Here is a 25,194-nt window from a genome sequence, read left to right as displayed (position 1 = left end):
TTGATTTTAACTTGACATTGAGCATAGTATAACAAGGCAGTATAACAAGCAAAGCAATTTGTCCAGATGGAGCTTGGGATGTGGATGTATCCTATCAAATTAATTATCTCCCACTGAAATGTTATTACAGTATGTGTGGATGACCTCTTTAAGCTTGAAGGGAAAATATACAAGTGAACAGATGTAGAAAGGAAATGAACACTTGTAATATAACAGGAAATCTGAAGCTAAACACCTTCAGTTATATAACATTTTAGAAATTAGCTGTTTGTATTTACACCCTAAAATCTAACTTTTTTTTCAAAGATTTTCTTTATTTATTTGACAGAGATCACAAGTAGGCAAAGAGGCAGGTGGGGTGGGTGGGGGTGGGGGGAGGGGAATAGGCTACCTGCAGAGCAGAGCCTGATGCAGGGGTCAATCCCAGGACCCTGGGATCATGACCTGAACTGAAGGCAGAGGCTTTAACCCACTGAGCAACCCAGGTGCCCCTAAAATCTAACTTTTTTACTCATAACATCAAAGCAGTGTAGAAAGCAACATATAATTTAGATTTTTTTTGAATTATTATTTTAAATATTTATGAAAGCCAAGTTAAAGTTATTGTAAGATATGTATTTTCTCTGTTATTGAAAACATTATAATATAAAAGCTCTTTTTGTTTTGTTTTTCTTCCCCCCCCCTCCCTTCTTGGCATTCTTGCAAGTTTTCTCCTTTTACTTTCTTATAAAGCAAGGTACCAGGTATCAAGTGTTCTTTCTCCCTGCCAGTGCTTGGTCTGTGGCCTCCTATCTGGTCAGTCTTACCTAAATTAGTTCTCCATACTCTCCTGCCCTAACATCTTAATCAAGTAGAACTTGATCACTCCACTGTGTGTTTACCTTCCTACCAACACTTAACTCTTTCCCATTTGAATAAGTGAATCTGCCTTCACCTAGATGTTACAAGCCACAGATGTCAACTTATCTTTGATTCCTGTTTTCATGTTCTACCTGTAACCAATTCATCAACCATCTATCTTCCAGTGATTCCAAATCAAATTGTTTCTTATCACTTCAAGAGGGAAAGACTATTTTAGTGGTATGGAGATGAAATATTTCATCACTAAAGTTACCACTGTCCTATCTTTCTACTTTGCCTGTAAGTTAGCTTTGGTTGATAATATATAATAACTAGAGGGGTATGAGAAATAAATGGTTTGATGTAAATCATCTTGGTTTGTAAAAATTAGTTGAATTATCGGGCTTTTTTGAATAATTTTTTTTTTTTTTTGGTCTTTTGAGAAGGAAGCACCTTTATTTCCTCAAGGCACTTCATACATAAACATGGTGATGTTAAAATAGACTATCAAATAATGCCCTTTCCTTTGGTAAGTGGTGGTCTTCACAAATTAATTTTTCAAGAGTATATTTTTAGTTGCTTGTTCTTCCTTTTGCACTCATTAAACCACAATCCATGTTTAAACAACACATTTACCAAGCTATACTTAAGATTTTGGACTTCTTGTATGGCTGCCTCCCTTTCTTATGTATTGACCCTACAGATAGACACTTGTGTGTGAAATGAAGGTGTGAATTTCGTTGGTTGTGAAAAATGACCACTATTCGTAACTGTCAGACATGTTCCAAGAGTAAATGCTAACATGTCCAGAAGTAGCCTGTGGGTACACAACTGCAAAAGGCTTCTATATTAAACTTATAGCAGCCTCTAAATAAGGACCAGGGACACTGAGGGGAAATTGTCTAGTTATCCTAACTGGGACTCCAACCAACACTGAAGACACAGGTAGTCCCTGGCTACATTATAAATACTTGATTGCAAATTAGACTTGTCCTGAGGAACTGTTTTTATGATTTTATAGAAAATAGTTCATGTTAAGTTTTCAGATGTAAAGTGGAGAAATTACTACTTTGTTCACAGCTCTGCACTTTACTGAAAACATGTGAGCATGTGAACTAAATAACTAAGGAGTAACTATAAGCTGTTAAGTTCTATAAAGACAAAAGTGATAGCCTAGTTCTTTTATGACTGGTTTTATTTATGTAATGCTTGGATTACTGTTGAAGGACAGGTAAAGTCTTCTGGGAGCAATTTAGTTCATAATAAGATTAATACACTAATTACATTCATGTATAAATATATAAATTTAAGAAATATATACATGTTTATATATTTATATAATTTATATATGTATTTTTACGTCTTGTCATTTTGTCCAGATAAGAGTAAATGAAGGGGCAAGTAAAATACTAAAAGGGTGGCAACAACCCCAGGAAAAAATGCTTTAACCAAATTAGAAGAGATCCTAAATCGTGAGTGGGGAGAAAGGGGATAAAAAGAGGTTCAAAAAGGAAGAAAGAAGAAAAAGAAAAAAGAAAAAGAAAAAAAAAGAAAAGAATTTTTAAAAAAAGAAAACACCTTTCAGAAAGTGGTTGTTTTTCTGTTTCCAGAATTGCTGTTCTTCTTCTCTTCGATCTGCCGATGGATTTTCAGGTGTTTGCAATCTTTAGATAAGCTATCTAGCTGATCTCCGGCTAGCTGAAGCAGTCTCAGCTTGCTACTTCTCCGCCATCTTGACTCCTCCTAATTTATATATGTAAATATACTATATATATATGTATATATATACACACATATGTATATAATGCAATGCAATAATGCCAAATCTTGATGTTTTTTGGTGTCATTCAGTAAATTCTGAGTTATAGGATTAAGACACACTTTATGGGGGGTGGTTGATATAATGGCTTATTTATTATTTTAAAAAGTATATACAAAATTTGTGGTATGGTTTACTTTTTCAACTATAACAATTCAAGCTAAAGCCTAATAGGGTAATTCTCTCTTTTTTTTTTTTTAAAGATTTTATTTATTCCTTTGAGAAAGAGAGTGAGAGAGAGAGAGTAGGAGCGGAGTGAGGGGCAGAGGGAGAAGCAGACTCCCTGCTCAGCAGGGAGCCTGATGTGGGGCTCGATCCCAGGATCCTGAAATCATGACCTGAGTCCAAGGCAGACTTAACCGACTGAGCCACCCAGGCATCCCCAGTGTAACTCTCTCTCATACTTAGTATTCCTAAGAGCTCTGAGAGTTAAGAATATTTGTGGGAGTTCTTTATAGATCCTGGATATCAACCGTTTGTCTGTACTGTCATTTGCAAATATCTTCTCCCATTCCGTGGGTTGCCTCTTTGTTTTGTTGACTGTTTCCTTTGCTGTGCAGAAGCTTTTGATTTTGATGAAGTCCCAAAAGTTTGTTTTCGCTTTTGTTTCCTTTGCCTTTGGAGACATATCTTGAAAGAAGTTGCTGTGGCTGATATCGAAGAGATTACTGCCTATGTTCTCCTCTAGGATTCTGATGGATTCCTGTCTCACGTTGAGGTCTTTTATCCATTTTGAGTTTATCTTTGTGTACGGTGTAAGAGAATGGTTGAGTTTCATTCTTCTTCATATAGCTGTCCAGTTTTCCCAGCACCATTTATTGAAGAGACTGTCTTTTTTCCACTGTATATTTTTTCCTGTCTTGTTGAAGATTATTTGACCATAGAATTGAGGGTCCATATCTGGGCTCTCTACTCTGTTCCACTGGTCTATGTATCTGTTTTTATGCCAGCACCATGCTGTCTTGGTGATCACAGCTTTGTAGTAAAGCTTGGAATCAGGTAACGTGATGCCCCCAGTTTTATTTTTGTTTTTCAACATTTGCTTAGCGATTTAGGGTCTCTTCTGATTCCATACAAATTTTAGGATTATTTGCTCCAGCTCTTTGAAAAATACCGGTGGAATTTTGACCGGAATGGCATTAAAAGTATAGATTGCTCTAGGCAGTATAGACATTTTAACAATGTTTATTCTTCCGATCCAAGAGCATGGAATGGTCTTCCATCTTTTTGTGTCTTCTTCAATTTATTTCAGGAATGTTCTGTAGTTCCTCGAGTACAGTTCCTTTACCTCTTTGGTTAGGTTTATTCCCAGATATCTTATGGTTCTTGGTGCAATAGTAAATGGAATCGATTCTCTAATTTCCCTTTCTGTATTTTCATTGTTAGTGTATAACAAAGCCACTGATTTCTGTACATTGACTTTGTATCCTGCAATGTTACTGAATTACTGTATGAGTTCTAGTAGTTTCGGGTTTTCCATATAAAGAATCATGTCATCTTTGAAGAGAGACAGTTTGACTTCTTCATTGCCAATTTGAATACCTTTCATTTCTCTTTGTTGTCTGATTGCTGTTGCAAGGTTGATACCCAGGATCTATAAAGAACTCCTCAAACTCAACACACACAAAACAGATAATCATATCAAAAAATGGGCAGAAGATATGAACAGACACTTCTCCAATGAAGACATACAAATGGCTATCAGACACATGAAAACATGTTCATCATCACTAGCCATCAGGGAGATTCAAATTAAAACCACATTGAGATATCACCTTACACCAGCTAGAATGGCCAAAATTAGCAAGACAGGAAACAACATGTTTTGGAGGGGATGTGGAGAAAGGGGAACCCTCTTCCACTGTTAGTGGGAATGCAAGTTGGTGCAGTCACTTTGGAGAACAGTGAGGAGATTCCTCAAGAAATTAAAAATAGACCTTCCCTATGACCCTGCAATTGCACTACTGGGTATTTATCCCCAAAATACAGATGTAGTGAAAAGAAGGGCCATCTGTACCCCAATGTTGATAGCAACAATGGCCACAGTCGCCAAACTGTGGAAAGAACCAAGATGCCTTTCAACAGACGGATGGATAAGGAATATGTGGTCCATATATACAGTGGAGTATTACGCCTCCATCAGAAAGGATGGATACCCAACTTTTGTAGCAACATGGATGGGACTGGAAGAAATTATGCTGATTGAAATAAGTCAAGCAGAGAGAGTCAATTATCATATGGTTTCACTTATTTGTGGAGCATAACAAATAGCATGGAGGACAAGGGGAGTTAGAGAGGAGAAGGGAGTTGGGGGAAAGTGGAAGGGGAGGTGAACCATGGGAGACTATGGACTCTGTAAAACAATCTGAGGGGTCTGAAGCGGTGGGGGGTGGGAGGTTGGGGGAACCAGGTGGTGGTATTAGAGAGGGCACGTATTGCATGGAGCCCTGGGTGTGGTGCAAAAACAATGAATACTGTTATGCTGAAAATAAATAAATTTTTTAAAAAAGAATATTTGTGGGAGTGTATATATTTTTATATAAAAAATAGTTATGTATAGGGGCACTGGGTAGCTCAGGAGACTAAGTATCCATTCTTGGTTTGGGCTCAGGTCATGATCTCAGGGTTGTGGAATTGAGCCCCATGTTGGGCTCTGCACTGGGCATGGAGCCTGCTTAAGATTCTCTCTCCCCCTCTCCCTCTGCCCCCCTCCATAATATATATAAATAAATAAATGGAAAAAATATATATTTGTATATTTTGTAGTGGGGAGCAGTGTTACTCAGGCATCAGAAGAGGTGCTCCTTGCCTTGTACACCCATGTGGGTGGGCATCAGTTTCTGAACAGTGATGGTAGCATCCAGTTTAATTAGGAAACAAAATAAGCTGAAAGTGACTCCCACACCGTGGAACAGGCTCTATAAGCCTTACTCACTATTTACCTACCATGTGTAGGTTTGCTTGCTGCCAGTCAAGAGAGGGATGACCTGACAAGACCTAATGATTTTTCCATAAATTTAAATAATGCTATCTTGTGTCTATGTTTATAATACTCAGTATAGTGTTACAAGTAATATATAATGTAAATATAATGTAGGGATATTGATACTCGCAAAGCTCTAATCCCTGGGTATGGATCCTGTCCTTGTCCAGGGAAATGTCGGTTCTCTCTTCTCATCCTGCTCACTCTTCTGATCCCACAGCCACTGCTCCCAGATCGCACTGTGCTGCTCACGGTCCAATTGTTTAATTTTCAGGACTGACGCTATGCTCTGCACAGTGTCTAGTCTAGGACTATGCCAAGAATTTCTCTAGCTGTTTTATGTCCTTGACTTCTGAATCACCTGCATTGTCAACTGCTCCTTTTTCTGGGATACTGGGTTTTTGCTGTTTTAACTGACTTGTGTGTGGGTACAGTGAATAGTCATGTACAAACTCTAAATACTTACCTAGAATTACAATTTTGTACAAATTAAATATCTGCTCTCCAAGCACTTTATATATAAAGGGACTTGGTCTAGTATCTTAGAGTTCAAGTCATATAATTAGCATGTTAGTATGGACTCTTAAAAGTAATCACATCATCACAATTAAGAGAAAAAGGAAATTATTAGCAGTTGCAGCCATCACAGAAAGCCTTATAGAAAACTGAGTGTTTAGTTAAGGCTTGAGGTAAAAAATGCATAACAACAAGTGAAAAAATGAGCAACATTACAGACTGGAAGAAATAACTAAGGGAAGACATAGGAGCTATGGATAAGGCAGATGAGGAAATTGGCCTGATAAGGTAGGGGAATTTTTCCAGGAAGATTTGAGCTAGATTGTGGAAGATTTTGAAAATTAAATTGATTATTAAACAGAATGTATGGAAACTAGGAGCTATTAAAATATTTCTGAGCAAGAGCAGAAGCTAAAAACAGTTTCACTTAAGAAATTAATTAATATGACGAAATGAAGTTTATTAGGTCAGGACGTCTGAAATCTGTGTCCTTCTAGAGGCAAAATGAGAAGAGATTTGACTTAAGGCAGGGGAAAGTGTCAGGAATGAGAAGCATTTTATAGAAAAATTGTGAAACTTAATTTCTAGGAACACCTGGGTGGCTCAGTCCATTATGCGTCTGCCTTCAGGTCAGGTCATGATCCCAGAGTCCTGGGATCCAGTCCCACATTGGGCTCCCTGCTCAGGAGGGAGCCTGCTTCTTCCTCTGTCTGCTGCTCCCCCTGCTTGTGCTCTCTCTCTCTGACAAATAAATAAATAAAATCTTTTAAAAAAAATTTTACTTTCTATATGACATGAAATTTGGAAAAGGATTTTTAAATTTTGGTAAGTAAAAACCACATAGTGGCATTGAAGTTGGAAGGAAGGATTCTTTTGAAAAGACAGAAGGAAAAAAAATCAAAGAATGTCCGAGTTTTGTATGATAAATCCGAAGCTAGTTATTTCCCTACAACTTGTGATTTTTTTTTTTAAGCAATCCTCCAAATTGGTATTAATTATGTTTACGTTCCCAAATGAGGAAAAAGAGACTCAGATGTGTTCCTAAAGATACTCCAAGTCACTCTCACTGTTAAATAAGTAGATTCGACAAGACTCAAACACAGGCTTGTTGTCTCTGGGCCAGTTCTTTCAGTGAGAATTGGAGAAATTGTTTGCCCACAGTGCTCTGTAACTAATTCCCCTGCTTATTGGGTTATGTGTTCGTTATGTGCTTCTTGCAACGAAGGACTCGAGGCCAAGCATGCTGTGCTGTTCACAGTTCCATCCCCGTTACTTAGAGCTGTACAGGGCAAAGAGTAGGCCTTCAGTAAATAATTTTTAACCAACAGAAACAAAGGAACAGGCACATAAACAAGTCACAGAGATGGTGGTAGTAACTGAGCCTCCCAACTCACATTTCCCTTATTTGTCACAGCTGACCACAGTGCCTTTTACTTGGTTTTCTGAACCACCCCACATGCTCAGACATCAGCCAGTATACGAAATGAGTAATGTGCTAGATGCAAGGAGTTTGTACAACCGGTAAGTACTCCATGGTCCTTGCTTGTAGAAAATGCTGACAAAACCTAAAAGCACCAAGAAAAACCTGCTGAGAAATTACTTTTTCTTCTCTACTTCCTTAACTACCATCTTCCTAAAACAGTTACAGTTGAAAGAATAAATTGGATTAAGCATAGTGTAAACCTCCCAGGTGCCATCTTTCTTCCTAAGACACAGTAATATATGTGTGTGGTGGGTTTATGCATGTGGTTGACTTGATTTCTTATATTCTTGTGAGGATTTGATTTTCTTCCTCATTATTTGGCACTTGACTAAATAAATAGTGATCCAAGCAGAAAGATAGGTTTTTGCATGATGGTTTTGTACTCCCCTCTACCGCAAGAAAGATTGTTCTGGCCTTTGATGTGTTTATTTTACATCTAAGAGACGTTGGGACTCATTGCCTTTAATAATTTGGTCCACTGAGCAACCAGAGTCCACTGTCCTTTGAGATCTGGTGCATGTTTTTAGCGCTACATACTATTGTTTTGCCAGTGGACTACACACAAGCATTTTATAACCCCGTTTACTGTGACATTGATAAATGAGCCAGTTTCTTCTCTATCCTGAAAAACTTAAAAACTTAAGTGGAAGAAGCTTCACAACCCTCTGTATCTTTGCACATAACATTTGTACAGACTTTACAAGAATAGTTTTCATTTTGTATCTTTAATTATCTTCTGTGAGTTCTTTGTACATCATTTTCTAATGGTGATTTAAAGGCTGAGCACATCTTACTGAGACTGTGTAGATAACAAAAAATACTCTTTGACATTTAGAATTCTGTGTTCTATACTGTATGTGTGTATATGTAATAGTTAACATGTATTACAAACTTACCGTAATAACTACTTTTTCAGTTTGTCTCAGGTGATCTACTGATTTTATGAAGTAGATTTGATATCTTCTTTTTAGAGTTATTGATATCTTCTTTTTAGAGTTAATACACTTTATTTTTAGAGCAGTTTAAGGTTTATAAAAAAGAATTGAGGAGCACCTGGGTGGCTCAGTCAGTTGGGCATCAGTCTCTTGATTTCAGCTCAGGTTGTGATCTTGGGGTCATAGGATCATGCTCTGTAGTCGGTGTAGAGTCTGCTTGGAATTATCTCTCTCCCTCTCCCTCTGCCTTAACCCCCCCATTTTCATCCCCCCCACCCCCGCAAATAAATAAATAAAATGTTGTTTTAAGAAATTGAGCTGCAATTTCCAATTCCGCAAATTCCAAATACTCCCTTACCTTCCTATGACCCTACACAGTTTTCCTATCATTATCAACCTGCATTAGTGTTGTCTATGAGTTTTGACAAATATATAATGACATGTGTCCATTATTTCTATATTCTACAGAATAGTTTCACTGCCCCAGAAATTCTCTGTGCTCTACCTATCTTCAATTATGTAATAGAGAACACTACAGCTACGAGATGATATAATTTTCTGAGGGTCACATGGCTACACCAATGGGGAAGCTGTTCTACCAGCCTAGAACCTATGATCCAAACTTACACATTACTCGGCCTGATTCAGTACAGTTATTTAATTATTTTATGGAATCCTAACTTTGTAAGATTCTTGTTAAGTCTTACTAACTTCATGAAAGTATGACATGTGTAGGGAGCCTTTGCCTGTACTTTCCTTTGATGTTACAATGTTATGAGAAATATGGCAGGGAATTAAAATTTTAATTCTTGGGTATTTTGCAAGACTTGTGAGTTAAAGAGAAGTTACTTGACTGGAGTAGAATTAGTAAAATAGCAGAAGAAATGAAGATGTCAGTTGTCTGCCGTCTGCTGTAGACGGTAGAAACTATATGTAGGCTGGGCCCTACTGTGGAGAGTAATGGTGAATAGAGGATGTAGGGACAGTGATTTTTTTAAATGAGTGAATGAACAAAAAGGGAGGGGTGGACAGAGAAGTGAGTCAAAGTTGAATGGTGGAATGTAGGTCAATTACACACCTATACTTTTATAAGATTTATCTCTGTAGCAGTGGTTTAAAAAAGTACCTGAAGAAAGAAAAACATTGCCTGAAGTTGCTGTGGTAGATGGTGTATAAGTTAGAAGGAGCAAGGAGATCAGATGAGCTTTCTTCACTCTAGACCATGACTTCTGGAGATGTCCACCACCCAGTGCCTTGCTGCCACGCAGACAGCAGAACTCTTCATTCCAGCCTTACAGAGCAAGACAGGCTTGCGCCGGGAAAGTTCTCCTTGGGGCTCTTCTATCTCGAGCCACCCCTTTGTGTTACTCTGTAGGCCATTTCAGTTCAGAAGCTATAACACGGTAAAGAGCATACAGTTTTAGGATCTACCAGGAATCATATTATTTTATGAAAAGTCAGTCTATTGCCTACAAGTCTTTCCCCCTGCTTGTTGCTTATTTTCTTCTTATTTTCTTTTCTTACTTTCTTTCTTACTTAAAATTAAAACCATAGCTAGGAAGAAGCACTAGCTTTAGATTAAATCCTGGTTTAGGAGTATTTTAGTCATGAAAGATAAGCAGTAGTTGTGTGAGATTCAACAAACTGTGACCTACTTCTTCATATGTAAAGCGAGCCATTAGGACAAAATCATCTCAAAAGCCAAAATGCTCCAAATTCTTTACCAGGAAGAAGAAGTGAAGAGGAAACCAACAGAAGGGAGATAATAAAATAGAAAATGAAAATGATGTTTCCCACCATTCCTTCAAACTATCTCATCCTTTTGGTTTTTGTGAAATCCTTTTTTTTTTTTTTTTACTTTTTTCTCTTGCCTTCCTGGCCTCTTCTCTGATCTCTTTGATGAACTCACTCTCACTGTCTTTTCTTCTAATTTTGGTGTTTCCCAGGGTTCTGACTTCATTCGTTTCTCTCAGCATACTCTCCTTGATCATCCTTGTTTAGATTAAAAATTTAAAAAACAAAACAAAACAAAACACTTTTTTGTGTGTGTGATGATTGCTAAGTAGGCATGAGTCTACTTACTTCATTTGGGCCCAGGAGGTAAATGGTCCTTCACGATCTACTGCTGAATCATCCATTTTCTCTGTTTTTTAAGGGTCGTAAGAGTGAGGCTGAAAAATTCTTCTTGAAGGCTATTGAGCTGGATCCCACGAAAGGAAACTGTTACATGCATTATGGTGAGTGGTTGATAGTTTTTTCCACGTCCCCCACATTTACTGTTCATGTTGGTATAAGATTTAGGATTTGCCAGCAAAGAGCATTTTGAGACGGCATGGGCTTCGTTGCTCCAGATTTCGCCCCATGCTGTAGTCTTAGCTTCTCATTCAAAGCAGTCATGTTCTCGAGGGCTATGCATTACATTTTCCATTAGTAATTTTCATAGGACTTCAGTGGGGAGAGGCATTTTCACAATTGTCTCTTTCAAGTCCAGTGTGAAATGTAAATAAGTGATCATCAGAAAAGCATCCTGCTCTTTGCAGGTATGGACCCAGAATATTAGCTCTCTTATACTTGTAAATGATAATGTATTATTCACTGATCTATCATTTTGAAGTTTTGGAGGTTTACATTTTGATGACAAGTTCTAGCTTGCTGGAAAATAAAAAATGTACCCAGTCCTCTAGATACCTGAGACTGGGGTCAAGGATAAACCATAAATAGTGTAAAAGATGTCTTTCTCATTCAGGTTAGCATTGGCCTTAATCAGCCCAGAGTGAACTTACATAACAAGTCTGTCACACTCCACTCTGTCATTAGTAGTGAGTCATGTGGTAAGTGAGGTGAAGTATATAGCTGGTTTGGTGTTGGGTAAGAGTACTTATTTCTACCAGATTTGTAGTTGGCATGACTTTCAAGGAATCAAAAAGCATTTAATTTTCCTGATTCTCGGGGTGGGGGGGATGATTTTTTGACCGCTCTTGGCTTTGATGTGTTATTATCGAGTAGTGAACTGAAAGATAGACGGTGGTTAAATCTTAAAGGAATAAAGCTAATACCCTTCTTAAAGTTATTCTTTCTAACATTTTACAGTTGGTAAAACAAAATTCAGTGAGAGGCTGTCAGTGTGGAAAATGGAAAAAGTAAAATGGAAGATGCACTTTACCAACCACAAGTCCATTTGTTTATTTACATTTTGGATATGTTTATAAATCTCGGGTCATGATGCTTTATCTTTCCAGCATAACGCAGCCTGTAATTTCACATGGGCTGTTGCATAACTAGTCCAGATTTTGTTTCACGATGCAGTGTTATTGCATGTTGGGTTGGCAGTCAACTAATTTAAGTTTGCTGCAGAATTTATTTTATTTTTACAGGATTTCTCATATGAACTATTTTAAATTAGATTTTCTCATGCATACTATTTTGGGCACCCCTACTGTGCATTAAAGTAGGTCCATGATTATTTTTCCCTGAGTGCTTCTTATTGCATCTTTTGAAGTAGAATTTTTTTCCCCGATCTTGCCTTCTATGCTTCCTTTACCTCAAACTAGTTCCAGTTAATAATCTCCTAATCTTGTTTCCATAATTTTATTATATGCTTTAGGTTTTTCATAGTTGATTCCTTTATATTTCCTTACTGGTTCATTGGAATTGCAAAGAGAAAAAAAACTGTTGTGTTCGTTTTAAGAGTTTGCCTCCTCATTATTATGAATTATCTGTCTTGACCCACTTCTGTTTTATTATTTTTTTTCTATGACATCATCCTCCTGATTTTTTTTTTTCCAGTTTTGGTATTAGTGAGAAATTTTTGGATTTAGTTTTGACAGAAAGTGTAACAAATCCTTTATTGTAAAGGTTACTTGAAAATAGTGATAATGCGCATTCTGTAACTGTATGTGTAAAAACGGACTCAGCACTCCTGGATTATTTTAAAGTTTCTAGCGATATACACTATTAAAAATATGTGTATTTTTAATGGGAGGAATGAGTACATAATGTCCTATAATTTTATGAAATAGTTTCAATACTTTTTCCCATTCTGGAATAGGAAATGAAAAAGACTCAGGATAAAGCATCAAGAAGTGGTAGTTAAGACAAAATAACCTACAAATGGACAGGAAGCCCATAACTGAGTGCTTGATATTCCTGTCTGACTGTGCTTATGTTCTAAAAAATGTACATTTAATTTGGGAGAAATCTACTTCAAATAACTAAATTTTAGAACCGGAAGATTCCTTAAAATGCTCTGATATAATTCCTCTCTTGTACAAATAAAGCCTAAAGACCAAAGCCTAGAGAAATGAAATTGGCTTGCCCAAGTTAGTTAAAAGTAACTAACCTTTGAGTCTCTTGATAACTGCCATTGACTTTTCTTCTCTAAAGTATGTTCCATTTCTCTCACAACATGGGGAGATACCCAAGCAGATATGCAGGTAGATAAGTAGGTATTTTCAATTAGTAGGTCCTTCTATGCAGTTTTAGAATGTCAAATGCATATAATTATAATTCAGCTTAAAAAGTTTAGGGAAGGACTTTTATCCACTTTAATGTATATACAACGTGTCTGATGGTGTGAGGTACCATTCTATTTCCAGAAAGTGAGTAGTGCTATGTATGAAATAAATAGTGTGATGTCATTTTAAGAAGGTGATGTGGGAGAAGTAGGGTGCTTCTTGGCAGCAAGGAGTCAAGGAGAACATCTGTGAAAAGGTGATGTTTGAAATCTCTACATGTGAACTGGCTATTTGAAGAGCCAGGTAAGAGCATTTCAGATAGAAGAAACAAAGTTCAAAGGCCAAAGGCAAGAACAAGCTGGTGTTCACAGCAGAGAAGGAAAGCCAATATGACTGGATCATATTGAACCAAATTGGAAAGTGGGAGGAGATGAGACTGGAGAGAAAGCAGAGCAGAGCCTGTGGGGTTTTATCAATCAATCTAAGGAGTTTGCATTTTCTTCCTAGGGCAAAGGAGGGGACTGTGTGGAGAAGACAGGATTAGGGAAAGGTCTAGGGGAACTCTTGCTGTGTTTTAGTCAAGAGAAGATAGATTAGACTTGGGAACAGTTGTGGAAATGTAAATATTTTGTTGAAAGAATACACTTACCTTCTTTAGAAATATCTAAGAAAAAAAAATATCTAAGACAATTGAGAATGGAGAGACCATGATTTCCATTTTTGCACATCAATATCTAGCATATTGTCCTATACAAGGTAATGTGCAATAAATGTTGGTTGAGCTCAGTTAGAGATGGTCTCCATTTTAGACTTGAATGTGATTTCCAAAATAGACCAAAAGGTTGTTCCATTAGCATTTTTATTATTTCTTGTCCAAGGAGATACATAGTATGATTCCTATCAGTTCTCGATCAACTTACTGGTTATGGATATTTTTAGGATATTTATACCCACAATTGAATGAATAATAATACTTCCTCAGCTTAAAAATTTTATTTATTTAAATAAGATATACACGTTGTTTTGTTATCTTTTTTTTTTCCCAATACTTTTGCAAATGCCCATGAAAATGTCAGCATGGGAGAATTTTGTTCTATTGGAAATTCTCTCTCCTGTATGTTGATGTGCTTTTGATTTGCTTGTTAATTATACACATGACTTTGAAAATGCCATCCATTTGGGACTAGACAAAGAGAATTAATTATATAATTTATATTGACTGCAATGATCATTAGAAGGCAGTATTTAAAAGTACTCATAGTTGGGATGCCTGCGTGGCTCAGTCGTCAGTTAAGCATCTGCCTTCAGCTCAGTCTTGGGATCGAGTCCCACATCTGGCTCCCTGCTTCTCCCTCTGTCCTTCATACTGTGCTTATGCTCTCTCGCTCTCTCTCTGACAAATAAATAATTAAAGTATTTTTTAAAAATTACTCTCCGTTACTTGTATTTTTAATCTACCAGTTTTATGTTTTTGAGGAAGGGTTGAGTACAAGATTGTCTTTTTTTCTTCAGGATGGCATGCAACAAAGAAAGCTGGATAGGTTTATAAAACTGGTTCAATAAGTTTGTTAAATGTAGGGCTTTCTGGTACCTGTAATCTCTGGGATTAAGATTCCTTATCTGTAAAATGTGAAAGAGTTGATGTGAGCTTTCAAAATGTTTTTCTATACTAAGATTTCATGTTGTTGTTAATATATACTCAATTTCTCAGTGATCTTGCATCAAAAATGTTAAAGAATATGTAGAAAACAGGTTTCACACCATGGTATCAGTAATAGTATAATGTTACATTCATGTGTCATCCAGTTTACAGTGCATCCCATGCCCATATGGAACAAATCATATGAAATTTTTATGGAATTTGGTTTATAAATTTCAAAGATGAGAATTTGGTGCCTTGAAGTGTCATGGGGCCTGTACTTCAAGGGATTCTCCCTGGTTTTCCCAGTGGCTCCAGTGGAAAGCTTCTGCCAAAAGAATAAAAGTGAAGACAAGAAGTCACTCTCTTTTATTTTTCTTTTTGAAGAATTAGTAGGAAAACCATTTTATCAAACAGAATAATTCTATTACAATTTTTTCTTTATGTGTATAGTAGTAAATTTTATGTAGATTAAAACAGCTTAAGTTAATGTGCATTTGTTATAAGACAACTACTGTGAATAAATCTGGGTGGATGGGAATTCATTAGTTATTAAGGACAAAAACAAAAAAGGGAAAAGGAAGCAGACTGTGATAAATGTTCTTGAGAAGTACACTTTTGTGTAGACCTTGGATGGTTTCTTTTTCTATCAACCTCTAACTGTATGTTTTTAAGAGTTAAGCCCTTAGCCTTATTTTCTTTATTACAGTTATAATCTTGGGTGAAGTTGTTCATTCCAGGGGTTCAGCTATATAGTGATGAGTCCTGAACCTCTTCATCCAACTCAGTATTTATCAAGCCAGATGTAGAGAGACAACAGGGAACAAGACAGGCTCCAATAGAGATGCCAAACTGGTAAGGGAGGCCCACATTGTAAAAATGATCATTTAATTATAATTACAGTTGTTTTATGAAGGAATATAAAGGGGCCTTGATTTGGGGGGTTGGGGAGCAGGAGAACTATGCCTGATGAACTTACACATAAACTATATTTGAATAAATAGGAGATCACCAGAAAGAATTGTAGATACGAGGGGATACATTGAAGAGCAATAAAGCAGGGAGAGTGCTTGATGCAGAAGACACAGCATATGTCTGGAAGATAGTTCAAGGGCAGAATTAGGACCATAGCTGGAAACTCTGAGAAGATAGTTCCGGCTCCATGGGAGGAACGTTAGAATTTATGAGAGCCATCAGCTTATGAAATGAATGCCCATTGAAGATTTTTCAACTGTGGGTTTATAAGGATGATAGAAGGAATTGAAGCATTGGTAATAGAAGAGGACTGATCTGGGCAACCATGAAATCATTTCTAATGTAAAGGAACAGTCATTTTGTCCTCCTTTTTCTTGAACCTACAAAGAAGTGTAGAATTTTTAAAATTATGATTATCTAGATTATTATTTGGCTCTACTTCTCAATTTTAGAAACCTGAAAATGTGTTACTACATTTATCCCGATCTTTTTCAATCATTATGTAATTCCTGTGAGGTAGGAATAGATCTCAACTCCATTTGACTGAAATAATGGAAGTTCAGAATTTCCATGTGATTCTCTAGGTCAGAAATTTTCAACGTTCATAGTGGGAAAAGAACTTGAAAAGTCCAGCTCTTTCAACTTCTAAGCACAGGACTTTCAATTATAGATATTATAGTCTCTTTGTCTTCAGGATGCTCTTAAACTTCATTTTAAAATGTAGGCCCTGGGGTGCCTGGGTGACACAGTCGGTTAAACCACCGACTCTTGGTTTCGCCTCAGGTCCTGATCCCAAGACTGTGAGATCAAGCCCTCCATCAGGCTCCACACTCAGCACAGAGTCAGCCTGAGATTCTTTCTTCCTCTCCCTCTGCCCCTCCCACTCATTGTCTCACTTTCTGTCTCTCTCAAATAAAAAACAAAATAATGCTTAAAAAAAAAAAATAAAGTAGGTCCGGGAGGAAATTGTTAAAATGTCATATTTGATATTTTTTCAGTGAACACTGAAAGGGGGAATTCAAAATATGTGATAGGTCGAATTGGTAAGAGGTCTGTAGTTATTTTTTCTTATTGTAATTAAAGCTGTTCAGAGGATGGCAATGAACTGGGGTTGATTGTGTTGTAGCATTCTATATTTTAATCACTTCATAAACTCCAAGAGTAATTTTAAAAAATTAAATAATGAACTAAGTAATGGTATTGCCTTGATTTAAAATACATTTTTGAAAATAGATTTTAGTTAGCTTTTCCAAAATTTCATTGAGATGCAATTATGTTTAATGCTTAAGACCAAAATATTTTATTAAAATATCAGTATTTGTGTCCCTTTATTGCTCCAAGGACAGCGCAGACAGCTCACAGATATATAATTAGAACATGATATTTCTAAATATCATTCTAAACTATTTCATTTCTTACCTGTGATTTTTTATTTTTAAATTTGCTATTACAATGTGTCTAATAGGTTAATGTTATTTAATCTTTTTAATCTTCACACCTGTGTGTATTTTATGTGCAATATGTTTGAACACTTTTTAAAATTAAAACTTCATCGTGAATAGAAAGGGAAGACCAGGAAAGGGAGTCTTTAAGCTTATAAGCAAAGAATAGAGGAAAAATTAAAGAATTGATGTATTTCCAAAAGAAATACAGTTAAAGGACAAAGAGTTAAATGATAGCAAATAATTTCCATAAAATCACAAGATAAAACATCCGTCTACGTAAGACATGAGAAGCTGTAAACCTGCAAGGAAAACAGAACATAAAGACCAAGGGACATGAATGAGTAATTCCCCAAAGAGGAAATATAACAGATTTTAAAAGATAAGTAAATACAGAATTTCATTAGAAATAAAGAGATTCACATTCAAATAACAACATATTCCCTTAAGTTACTCTAGCATTTATTCTCAATAATTCTCATTAAAACATATGTTAAATAAATATTTTTCTTCTATGTTTAAGATTATCAACAAAAGCCTGTAATTGGAGCACAATATTGCTATTTGTTAGAGGCAAAAATGGAAAAGCACCTAAATACTTGAAAAAGAAAAATGATTAAATACATTAGTGTTATTTCTATTTGATGAAATATTTAAAATCCTAAGTTACATTTATAAAGAACATACAATAACAGTCAGCTGCCTATGTTACTGTACATGAAGAATGATTAAATTTTACAAAATAACTATAGCGTGAAGAAAGCAACACAAGGGGCATCTGGGTGATTCAGTTAAGCATCCAACTCTTGATTTTGATTCAGGTCATGATCTCAGGGTCATGAGATCAAGCCCAGTGTAAGGCTCTGTGCTGGTTGTGGAGTCGGCTTGGGATTCTCTCTCCCTCTGCCCCTTCCAACTCCACACACAGACTCTCTCAAGAAAGAAGAAGAAGAAGAAGAAAGAAAGAAAAGAAAACCAAACAAGCTAAGTTAATAGTTGTTCTCGGTTTTTGGACTCTGGCAGCCTTTTTTTGTGTGTGGGGGTGGGGGGGAAAGGCTTACTTTCTATTTTATATTTTCTTTAACATGTACATTATGAAGGAATATATACTTGATAAAATGTAAAAAATAAGTGACTTAGGGGCACCTAGGTGGCTCAGTGGGTTAAAGCCTCTGCCTTTGGCTGAGGTCATGGTCCCAGGGTCCTGGGATTGAGCCCCTCATCAGGCTCTCTGCTCAGTGGGAAGCCTGCTTCGCCTGCCTCTCTGCCTCCTTGTGATCTCTCTCTCAAATAAAAATAAATAAAATCTTAAAAAATTAGTGACAAACTATCATTCAGATAGTTTATAGAAAATTATAGTAAACAAGTAATTATCCAAAAATTATTTAACTGAACTCAACATGTAAAATTTAAGGTATAAAAATTAAATGAGAAAGGAATAAAAAGCAAAAGGCATCTTGCCTGAATTCTCTGTTAAATACCACATTTTCATGATGAATTCATCAAATGTAACAGTAACAAAGCATTTACTTAGGACATTTTTGTCCTGAGAAATTCTCATGGAATTTTCATCTAATCCCCACAAAAGCCAAGTGGGGAGGTTACCAGACTGCCTTCATTTTGCAGATGAGGAAAGTGAAGTCATCAAGCTGTAAGGTAAAGTCCCCAAGATCTCAGAGCCAGTCAATAGTAGGGGCAGCACTGCATTGGGCTCTCTGCTCAGCGGGGAGCCTGCTATCCCCCCTCTCTCTCTGCCTGCCTCTCTGCCTATTTGTTGCCAAATAAATAAATAAATAATCTTTAAAAAACAAAGAAAAAAAAATAGTAGGGGCAACATTTGAACCAAGGTATTCCTGAATGTTACACTGCACTGTCTCTTAATCAATACAGGAGATAAAGAGATGCTTACATGCTCTGTTGGTAGGTTTATTGATACATAAAATATGTATCAGATACACTGAAAGTTGAGAACCACTCCCCCACCTTTTATTTATTACCATCAATTTAGGTGTTAGGAGTTGAGCATATGGATTTGGGGAGGACACTAACATTCGGACCATAGTACCCACCGTATTTTATCATAAATCTAACAAAAAAATACTATTGATTCTGTCATTCTAAAATATTTGACGTGGGGCGCCTGGATGGCTCAGTGGGTTAAGCCTCTGCCTTTGGCTCAAGTCATGATCCCAGGGTCCTGGGATCAAGGCCCACATCAGGCTTTCTGCTCAGTGGGGAGCATGTTTCCCCCACTTCCCCCCCACTCCCTGGCCTGCCTCCCTGCCTTCTTGTGATCTTGATCCATCATATAAATAAATAAAATCTTTAAAAAAAAATAAAGATAAAATATACAAAGATTATAAGATGTTTCACAATATTAGGTTGATTAAATCAATTTGAGTAATATGGTATGACCTGACGCCAGCGTTTTGAGAATTTACATGAAGAAAAGCGTTTGATGTCATGCTGGGCACATCTGTCCTCATTAATGCTAGCGCTATTATTTTGAAACTCAGTGCTCAACAATTATGTCTCTGCACCAGTGCTGGGTGTTTTTATGTATCTTTTGTTGTTGCGGTAATCCAACACTGTGCAGAAATAATACTGTCCTGGTTTTACAGATGTGGGGTTTAAGGTATCAAGAGTGTATGTGACAATATTGAAGGCCCAGCAAGTTGGCAAAGGAAGGATATGAACCCTCTTTTGACTCTTCAGCCTGTGATATGTTTCTGGTTTGCCTTGTGTGTGTGTGGTTTTTTTTTTTTTTAAGATTTTATTTATTATTATTATTATTTTTTAAGATTTTATTTATTTATTTGACAGACAGAGATCACAAAAAGGCAGGGAGACAGGCAGAGAGAGAGGAGGAAGCAGGCTCCCTGCTGAGCAGAGAGAGAGCCCGACGTGGGGCTCGATCCCAGGACCCGAAGGCAGAGGCTTTAACCCACTGAGCCACCCAGGCGCCCCTGCCTTGTGTTTTTAAAGGATGCTCTTATCAAATGTAAGCCTGGTGGGTCCCCAATGGTGGCAGAGCCCCCGACGGCTGAGGTTTTGGCAGACTGGTGGTGGAGAAAGTCATGGAGCTCTCATAATCATGTACTTAGAGGCCTCAGGAAGGAAGGGCAGCCTGAGGTCTTCAAGAGAACATGAAGGGGGGAGAGGGAGAGGGAGAGGGAGAGAAAGAGCCCATGTAAGGAGGAGTGAAAAGAAGAATGAGGAGACAGGGCGCCAGACCTCACCCCACGTAGCGTGCTGTCATTTTCTCATTTATTCTTTCTGATAACACAGGCAGGCTATCCCTGTTTGCAAAGTGAACAGACTGTGGCTCAAAATCAAAGAATCATGAAAATAAACACAGTGGCCTTGCTTTGGAGAGTCCCACGCGGGCTGCAGTGCCCCACACGAAGATGGCCCATCAGTATTTTTACTATGAAAGAGTGACTAGAGAAGAATTTGCTGACCTTTAGTTTTTACTCACCTCTGCTCCCAGTTTTTGCATGGGACTAGAATCCACTTTGTTTTAAACTGTAACTACGTGATGCAGTTCATTCCAGTCTTAGTTCATTTGGGCTGCTGTAACAACATAGCTTATATGAGTGGTTTAGGAACAAGAGAAGTTTATTTTTTACGGTTCCGGAGGCTCCAAGTCCCAGATCATACTGTGGGCAGATTCAGTGTCTGGTGAGGCCTACTTCCCCGTTAATGGTCTCACTGTGCCCTCACATGGTTGGCAGGGACAAGGTAGCTCTCTGGGGTCCTTTTGTCAGGACACTAATCCCATTCAGGACTCCTGATTTCAAAACTTGAACTAGGATTGGGGGAGGGAGAGGAGGCACAAACATTCAGACTGTAGCAACAATTTACGTATATGCATTCTTCTGAATCTATCTTTGTTCAGGACACCAGAAGCCACAAAAGCAGGATGATAAGAACTAAGTTAAGCATTAGATTAGGGAGTAGAGGGTACAGGGGATTTTGGAATGAGGCTCTCCTCGCCTCTCTGTTGATTACTCCTTGAGCATGCTGTACCTTTTGCTAGCCTCTCTGTTCCTCAAATTCTTAATCTGGAGATGATTACAAATGCCTCAGGTTGTGAGGATTCATTTACAATTTTATAAAAGAACTAGCGTGTCCTATATCCTCAATAACTTGTAACAATGGCCACCTATTTTTAAATATAATAGAACCCATAATAATATCTTGGAGAATGAACAAATCGTATAGAGAAATTTTTGAATAAGGTATATGAAAAAGAGGCAGAAATTAGGGGAAGAGGAGGCAAAAATCTAGATTCTAAGAAAAAGAGGAATCTGTCTCCATCAACATCCGGACAGAAAAGGAGTAACTGTTTGCAAGAAGGATGGATATTATAAGGAACCAGTAATTGGGAACAGAGCGGGGCGGGGGGCAGTGGGGAAGCAAGGAAGGCAGAGAGGGGAAAAAAGAGAGAGAGACGTTTTTCCCGTCTTAGATATTTGATTTAGCAATTGAGCGCACTTTGAGATTCTTGTTTATGTTCTGCCTTCCTCTTAATTGAAAACAATTGTTCTGGAGTTTGCTACCCTGTCATTAACTCTTCTGTGCCTTAGTGACATGTCTATAAATGAATACGTCAGAAGAGCCCGCTGAGATGGTGTGGGAGGGCAAGGAGAAGACGCGGAGGTCCTCCGAGGAAGAGGATGTGAGCATCTGGCCCTTGGGGTCACCTCCCCACATTCTCATTACCACCCCAAGTTCGTCTCAGAGGCATACTCCCTTCCTTCCTGACTTTCCCTGTGTTGGACCCCTCACGTCTGTCGTGTCTTTTTCCTTGCATTGCCCTTGTCTAAGAAATGACGCTACCCATCTCTGTATCTTTGAGTAGGTCCCCGCCTCATTGGATTATGTCTTGCCCTTCGTTTAGATGGTGAAACTCTTTAGATTGTTTGAAGCCTAGCATGAACTTGTCTTCCTTTCTATGGTGCACTTGATCGCCATTAAATCTATGTATTCCTTACGCCTCTAGAGGGGTATGCTGCTTCTCCCTCGTGCCCCTCCCCCACGGCTTCTTTCCCTCCTGTCTTCTCTTTACTTCCTCCCCAGCCCCGCCTCTCGTCCTCCTTGCCTCCCTCGACTTCCCGCTCTCCGTCTGACAGTCTTCTGACCCCTCGGTGGTTTTTCTGGCATCTCATAACCCTTTTGGAAAGAGTCAGGGGAGAAATAAACGCAGTAAAGCACCCCTAGCCCTCCTGACCTCCTTTCTGCTTGAGCACAGAGCCCTGGCCTGCTGTTCCTCTAATCTCCTTTGCCGTAGACACCTTCCTTGCCACCTGTCCATTTCAGGGCAAATTTTTGGTCTCATGTCCACATAGGGACAGATCTGGGCCCTCCCAGCCTCAAAGTGAGCAGTCTGGATTGCTCTCCTGGGCATCCTTTCCCTGTTCGTCTGGCCCACCTGTTTTCTTGGCCAGTAACTACTGCACGTTTATCACATTGGGTTTGTCTCAATAAACCAGAGCTGTTATTAAGTCAAGCTGCCAAGAGCACAAAAACACAAGGCAACACAACTAATAGAAGGGAAGGGAAGAGAGAGATTGGTTTTATGTATTTTTTTAAGGATTTATTTATTGGAGAGAGAGAAAATGCGTGCGTGAGAGCCGGAGGAAGGGGCAAAGGGAGGAGAGAGACAGTCTCATGCAGAGCCTTGAACGAGGCTCAGTCTCATGAGCCTGAAATCATGACCTGAGCTGAAATCAAGAGTCAGATGTTTAGCTGTTGAACTGCCTGAGCCACCCAGGTGCCCTGAGAGTGACTGGTTTTAAAGAGTAAGAGCAGGGGTGCCTCGCTGGCTCAGTTGGTAAAGCATATAACTCTTGATCTCAAGGTCATAAGTTCATGTCTCATGTTGGGCATAGAGATTACTTTAAAAAAAAAAAAAAGAAGGTGTGCTTGGGTGGCACAGTTGGTTAAGCGGCTGTCTTCGGCTCAGGTTATGATCCCAGGGTACAGGGATCAAGCCTCCATATCCACTCCCTGCTCAGTGTGGAGCCTGCTTCTCTCTTTCTCATTGTCCCTCCCCTCCCTCGTGCTCTCTCTTGTGCACTCTATCTAAAAATAAATAAATAAAATCTTTAAAAAAAAAAAAAGAAAGAAAAAAGAATTAAGAACATACCTAAAAATGCAAGGGATTCTCAGAGAGACATTCAACAAGCATCCCTTCAGAGAAGCAAAAGAGATGATTCCCCTCCACATTTTAATTCTCCTGGGTCTAATTAGCATACATTAACAACCTCTGTTGAGCAGCATCTCCTTTGGACAGGTGGTCTAAATCCTGAGCATTGCATTATTCCCTACCCTGTCTCATCAGGGGTGTGTTATTCACCTTCCTTAATGGAAACACTCCTTAAAGGGCTTACTCTGTTCTACCTGATCCACCTGTCTCGTTACCCGTAGATACCACCAAAATCAGCCCAGGTATTTCCATCTTCCAGGCTCTTTCCTTGCTCCAACCATCTGAATCTTTGAAAAGTTTAGACAAGTGCTTCTGGCTATTCTTTTTTATGATCTGGCTGATGATTATATGACCGGAGCCACTGTGTAAAAATTCAAGTGGTACCCTTACTTGTCCCCTTTACTCTATGTATACTCAATTTTAATTATAAGTTGTGCAAAACCAAACATTTACCTCCATCCAGATATGATGCACTTAGCCTGTGAGACCTTGCATCTCCTCAAGTTTATATCAAGTTTTTAATCTCCTCAAAGTTTATATCTCAAGTTTATATATATATATTTGTGCTTAAACTATCTCCATAATCATCTCTTTTCTCTGTTAAGTTGGAACTGATTCAAGGATAAGTGTTGCATTCATCCTCCCCCCTCCTCTCCTACAAGTATCGCTACATCTTATGTGTGTTAAGCACGGTATACATTTCTTGGGTTGGATACGATAATTCTGTAGTTTCTTCCTTTTCCCAGACCATTGAATTTATTCCACAGTACAATAGCATATAATAGATTCTAGCCAAATGGCATAGTTTAGATTGTTTTGGAATTAAGGTATCTTTGAAGGCATGATTGATGTCTGGATTATTTGTCATATTCCAAGGGACATTCCGAGATCTAAACCAGGGCTGCCATGTTGCTTATATTCCAGAGGCACTGTTCATAGAGACCTCACCATGAAAGGCAACCTTGAAAATTTTGCAATACCCAGCATGTGGCCATTAATTGCAGCCCTGCCTAAAATCACTCTAAGGTGAGAGGGTGTGAATAGGCAAGCAGCCGGTGACCTCTGCTTGCTGGTCTTGTTCTTGCAGATGAAGGAGGTAGCCACATGGGACCTAGGTAATTCAGTCCTGTTAGTGAATGTGTAGTGGCTAAATCCCCACAGTGTGCCAAGAAGTAAGAGAGTGAGCCACTGTGGAACCTGGGGGAAGGGCACTCCAGGGCAGGGAGTGGCAAATAAATACTCCATACCAGGAGTCTTTATTCCTCCAGCGTGTTAGACAACATGAGGCCAGTGTACATGGAATAAGTGACCAAGAGGGAGCGTTGAGGGAGACAAAGGAGATGAGGTCAGAGAATAGGATGAGAGATTGCGGGAGGAACACCCTGCTGACTCTATTGGGCTGTATAGTCCAGTATAAGGACAGTCACCTTCCCTAGGTCAGGGGTAGAATGATGGGCACTGACTCCCATTTTAACAGGATCATTCTGACTGCTATTTTGGGAATACCCTGTAGGTCAAGGGCAGAAGTATGGAGACCCGTTAGGAGGTTATTGCTGCAGTCCAGAGTGACATGATGGCTTAGGACAAGGTGGTAGTGGTTAAGAGTCCGTTGATTCTGGATCTGCTTAGATGGTCTGATGTCTTCTGCCAAGGGGAACTATTTTAATGCAGATGTTAAGTTCTAGCTGTTATTTGATAAATAAGATTTTCATTTGTCTTTGAACATTTTTTAAAGCTACCTATGAATGATTTTTTTTCCCCAGAGAGAATTGTATCATCATGACATCTATTACAGTTTGTTTTAGCTCCTTAATTTACTTGCATTGATCACAAGAGTGGATTTTTCATATATTTTAGTAAGAAACGCCAATCCCAACTAATCCAGGGAGTTTATGTG

The 25,194-nt window shown here is 38.3% G+C and overlaps 1 protein-coding gene across 2 annotated transcripts in view; it reads left to right on the top strand.

Annotated features, from left to right (window-relative positions):
- TMTC2 (transmembrane O-mannosyltransferase targeting cadherins 2) overlaps window positions 1-25,194 on the top strand; it is a 435,623-nt gene that overhangs the window by 328,959 nt on the left and 81,470 nt on the right. For both annotated transcript variants that reach the window (XM_059402387.1, XM_059402386.1), the window contains one exon: window positions 10,732-10,813. In XM_059402387.1, the coding sequence (XP_059258370.1) occupies window positions 10,732-10,813 (82 nt within the window). The remainder of the gene's footprint in view (window positions 1-10,731; window positions 10,814-25,194) is intronic.

The sequence above is a fragment of the Mustela nigripes genome, chromosome 6 (genome assembly GCF_022355385.1).
Source record: "Mustela nigripes isolate SB6536 chromosome 6, MUSNIG.SB6536, whole genome shotgun sequence".
NCBI lineage: Eukaryota > Metazoa > Chordata > Mammalia > Carnivora > Mustelidae > Mustela > Mustela nigripes.
The sequence above is the reverse complement of the archived record's forward strand: the minus strand, read 5'-3'. Positions and strand labels throughout refer to the sequence as shown.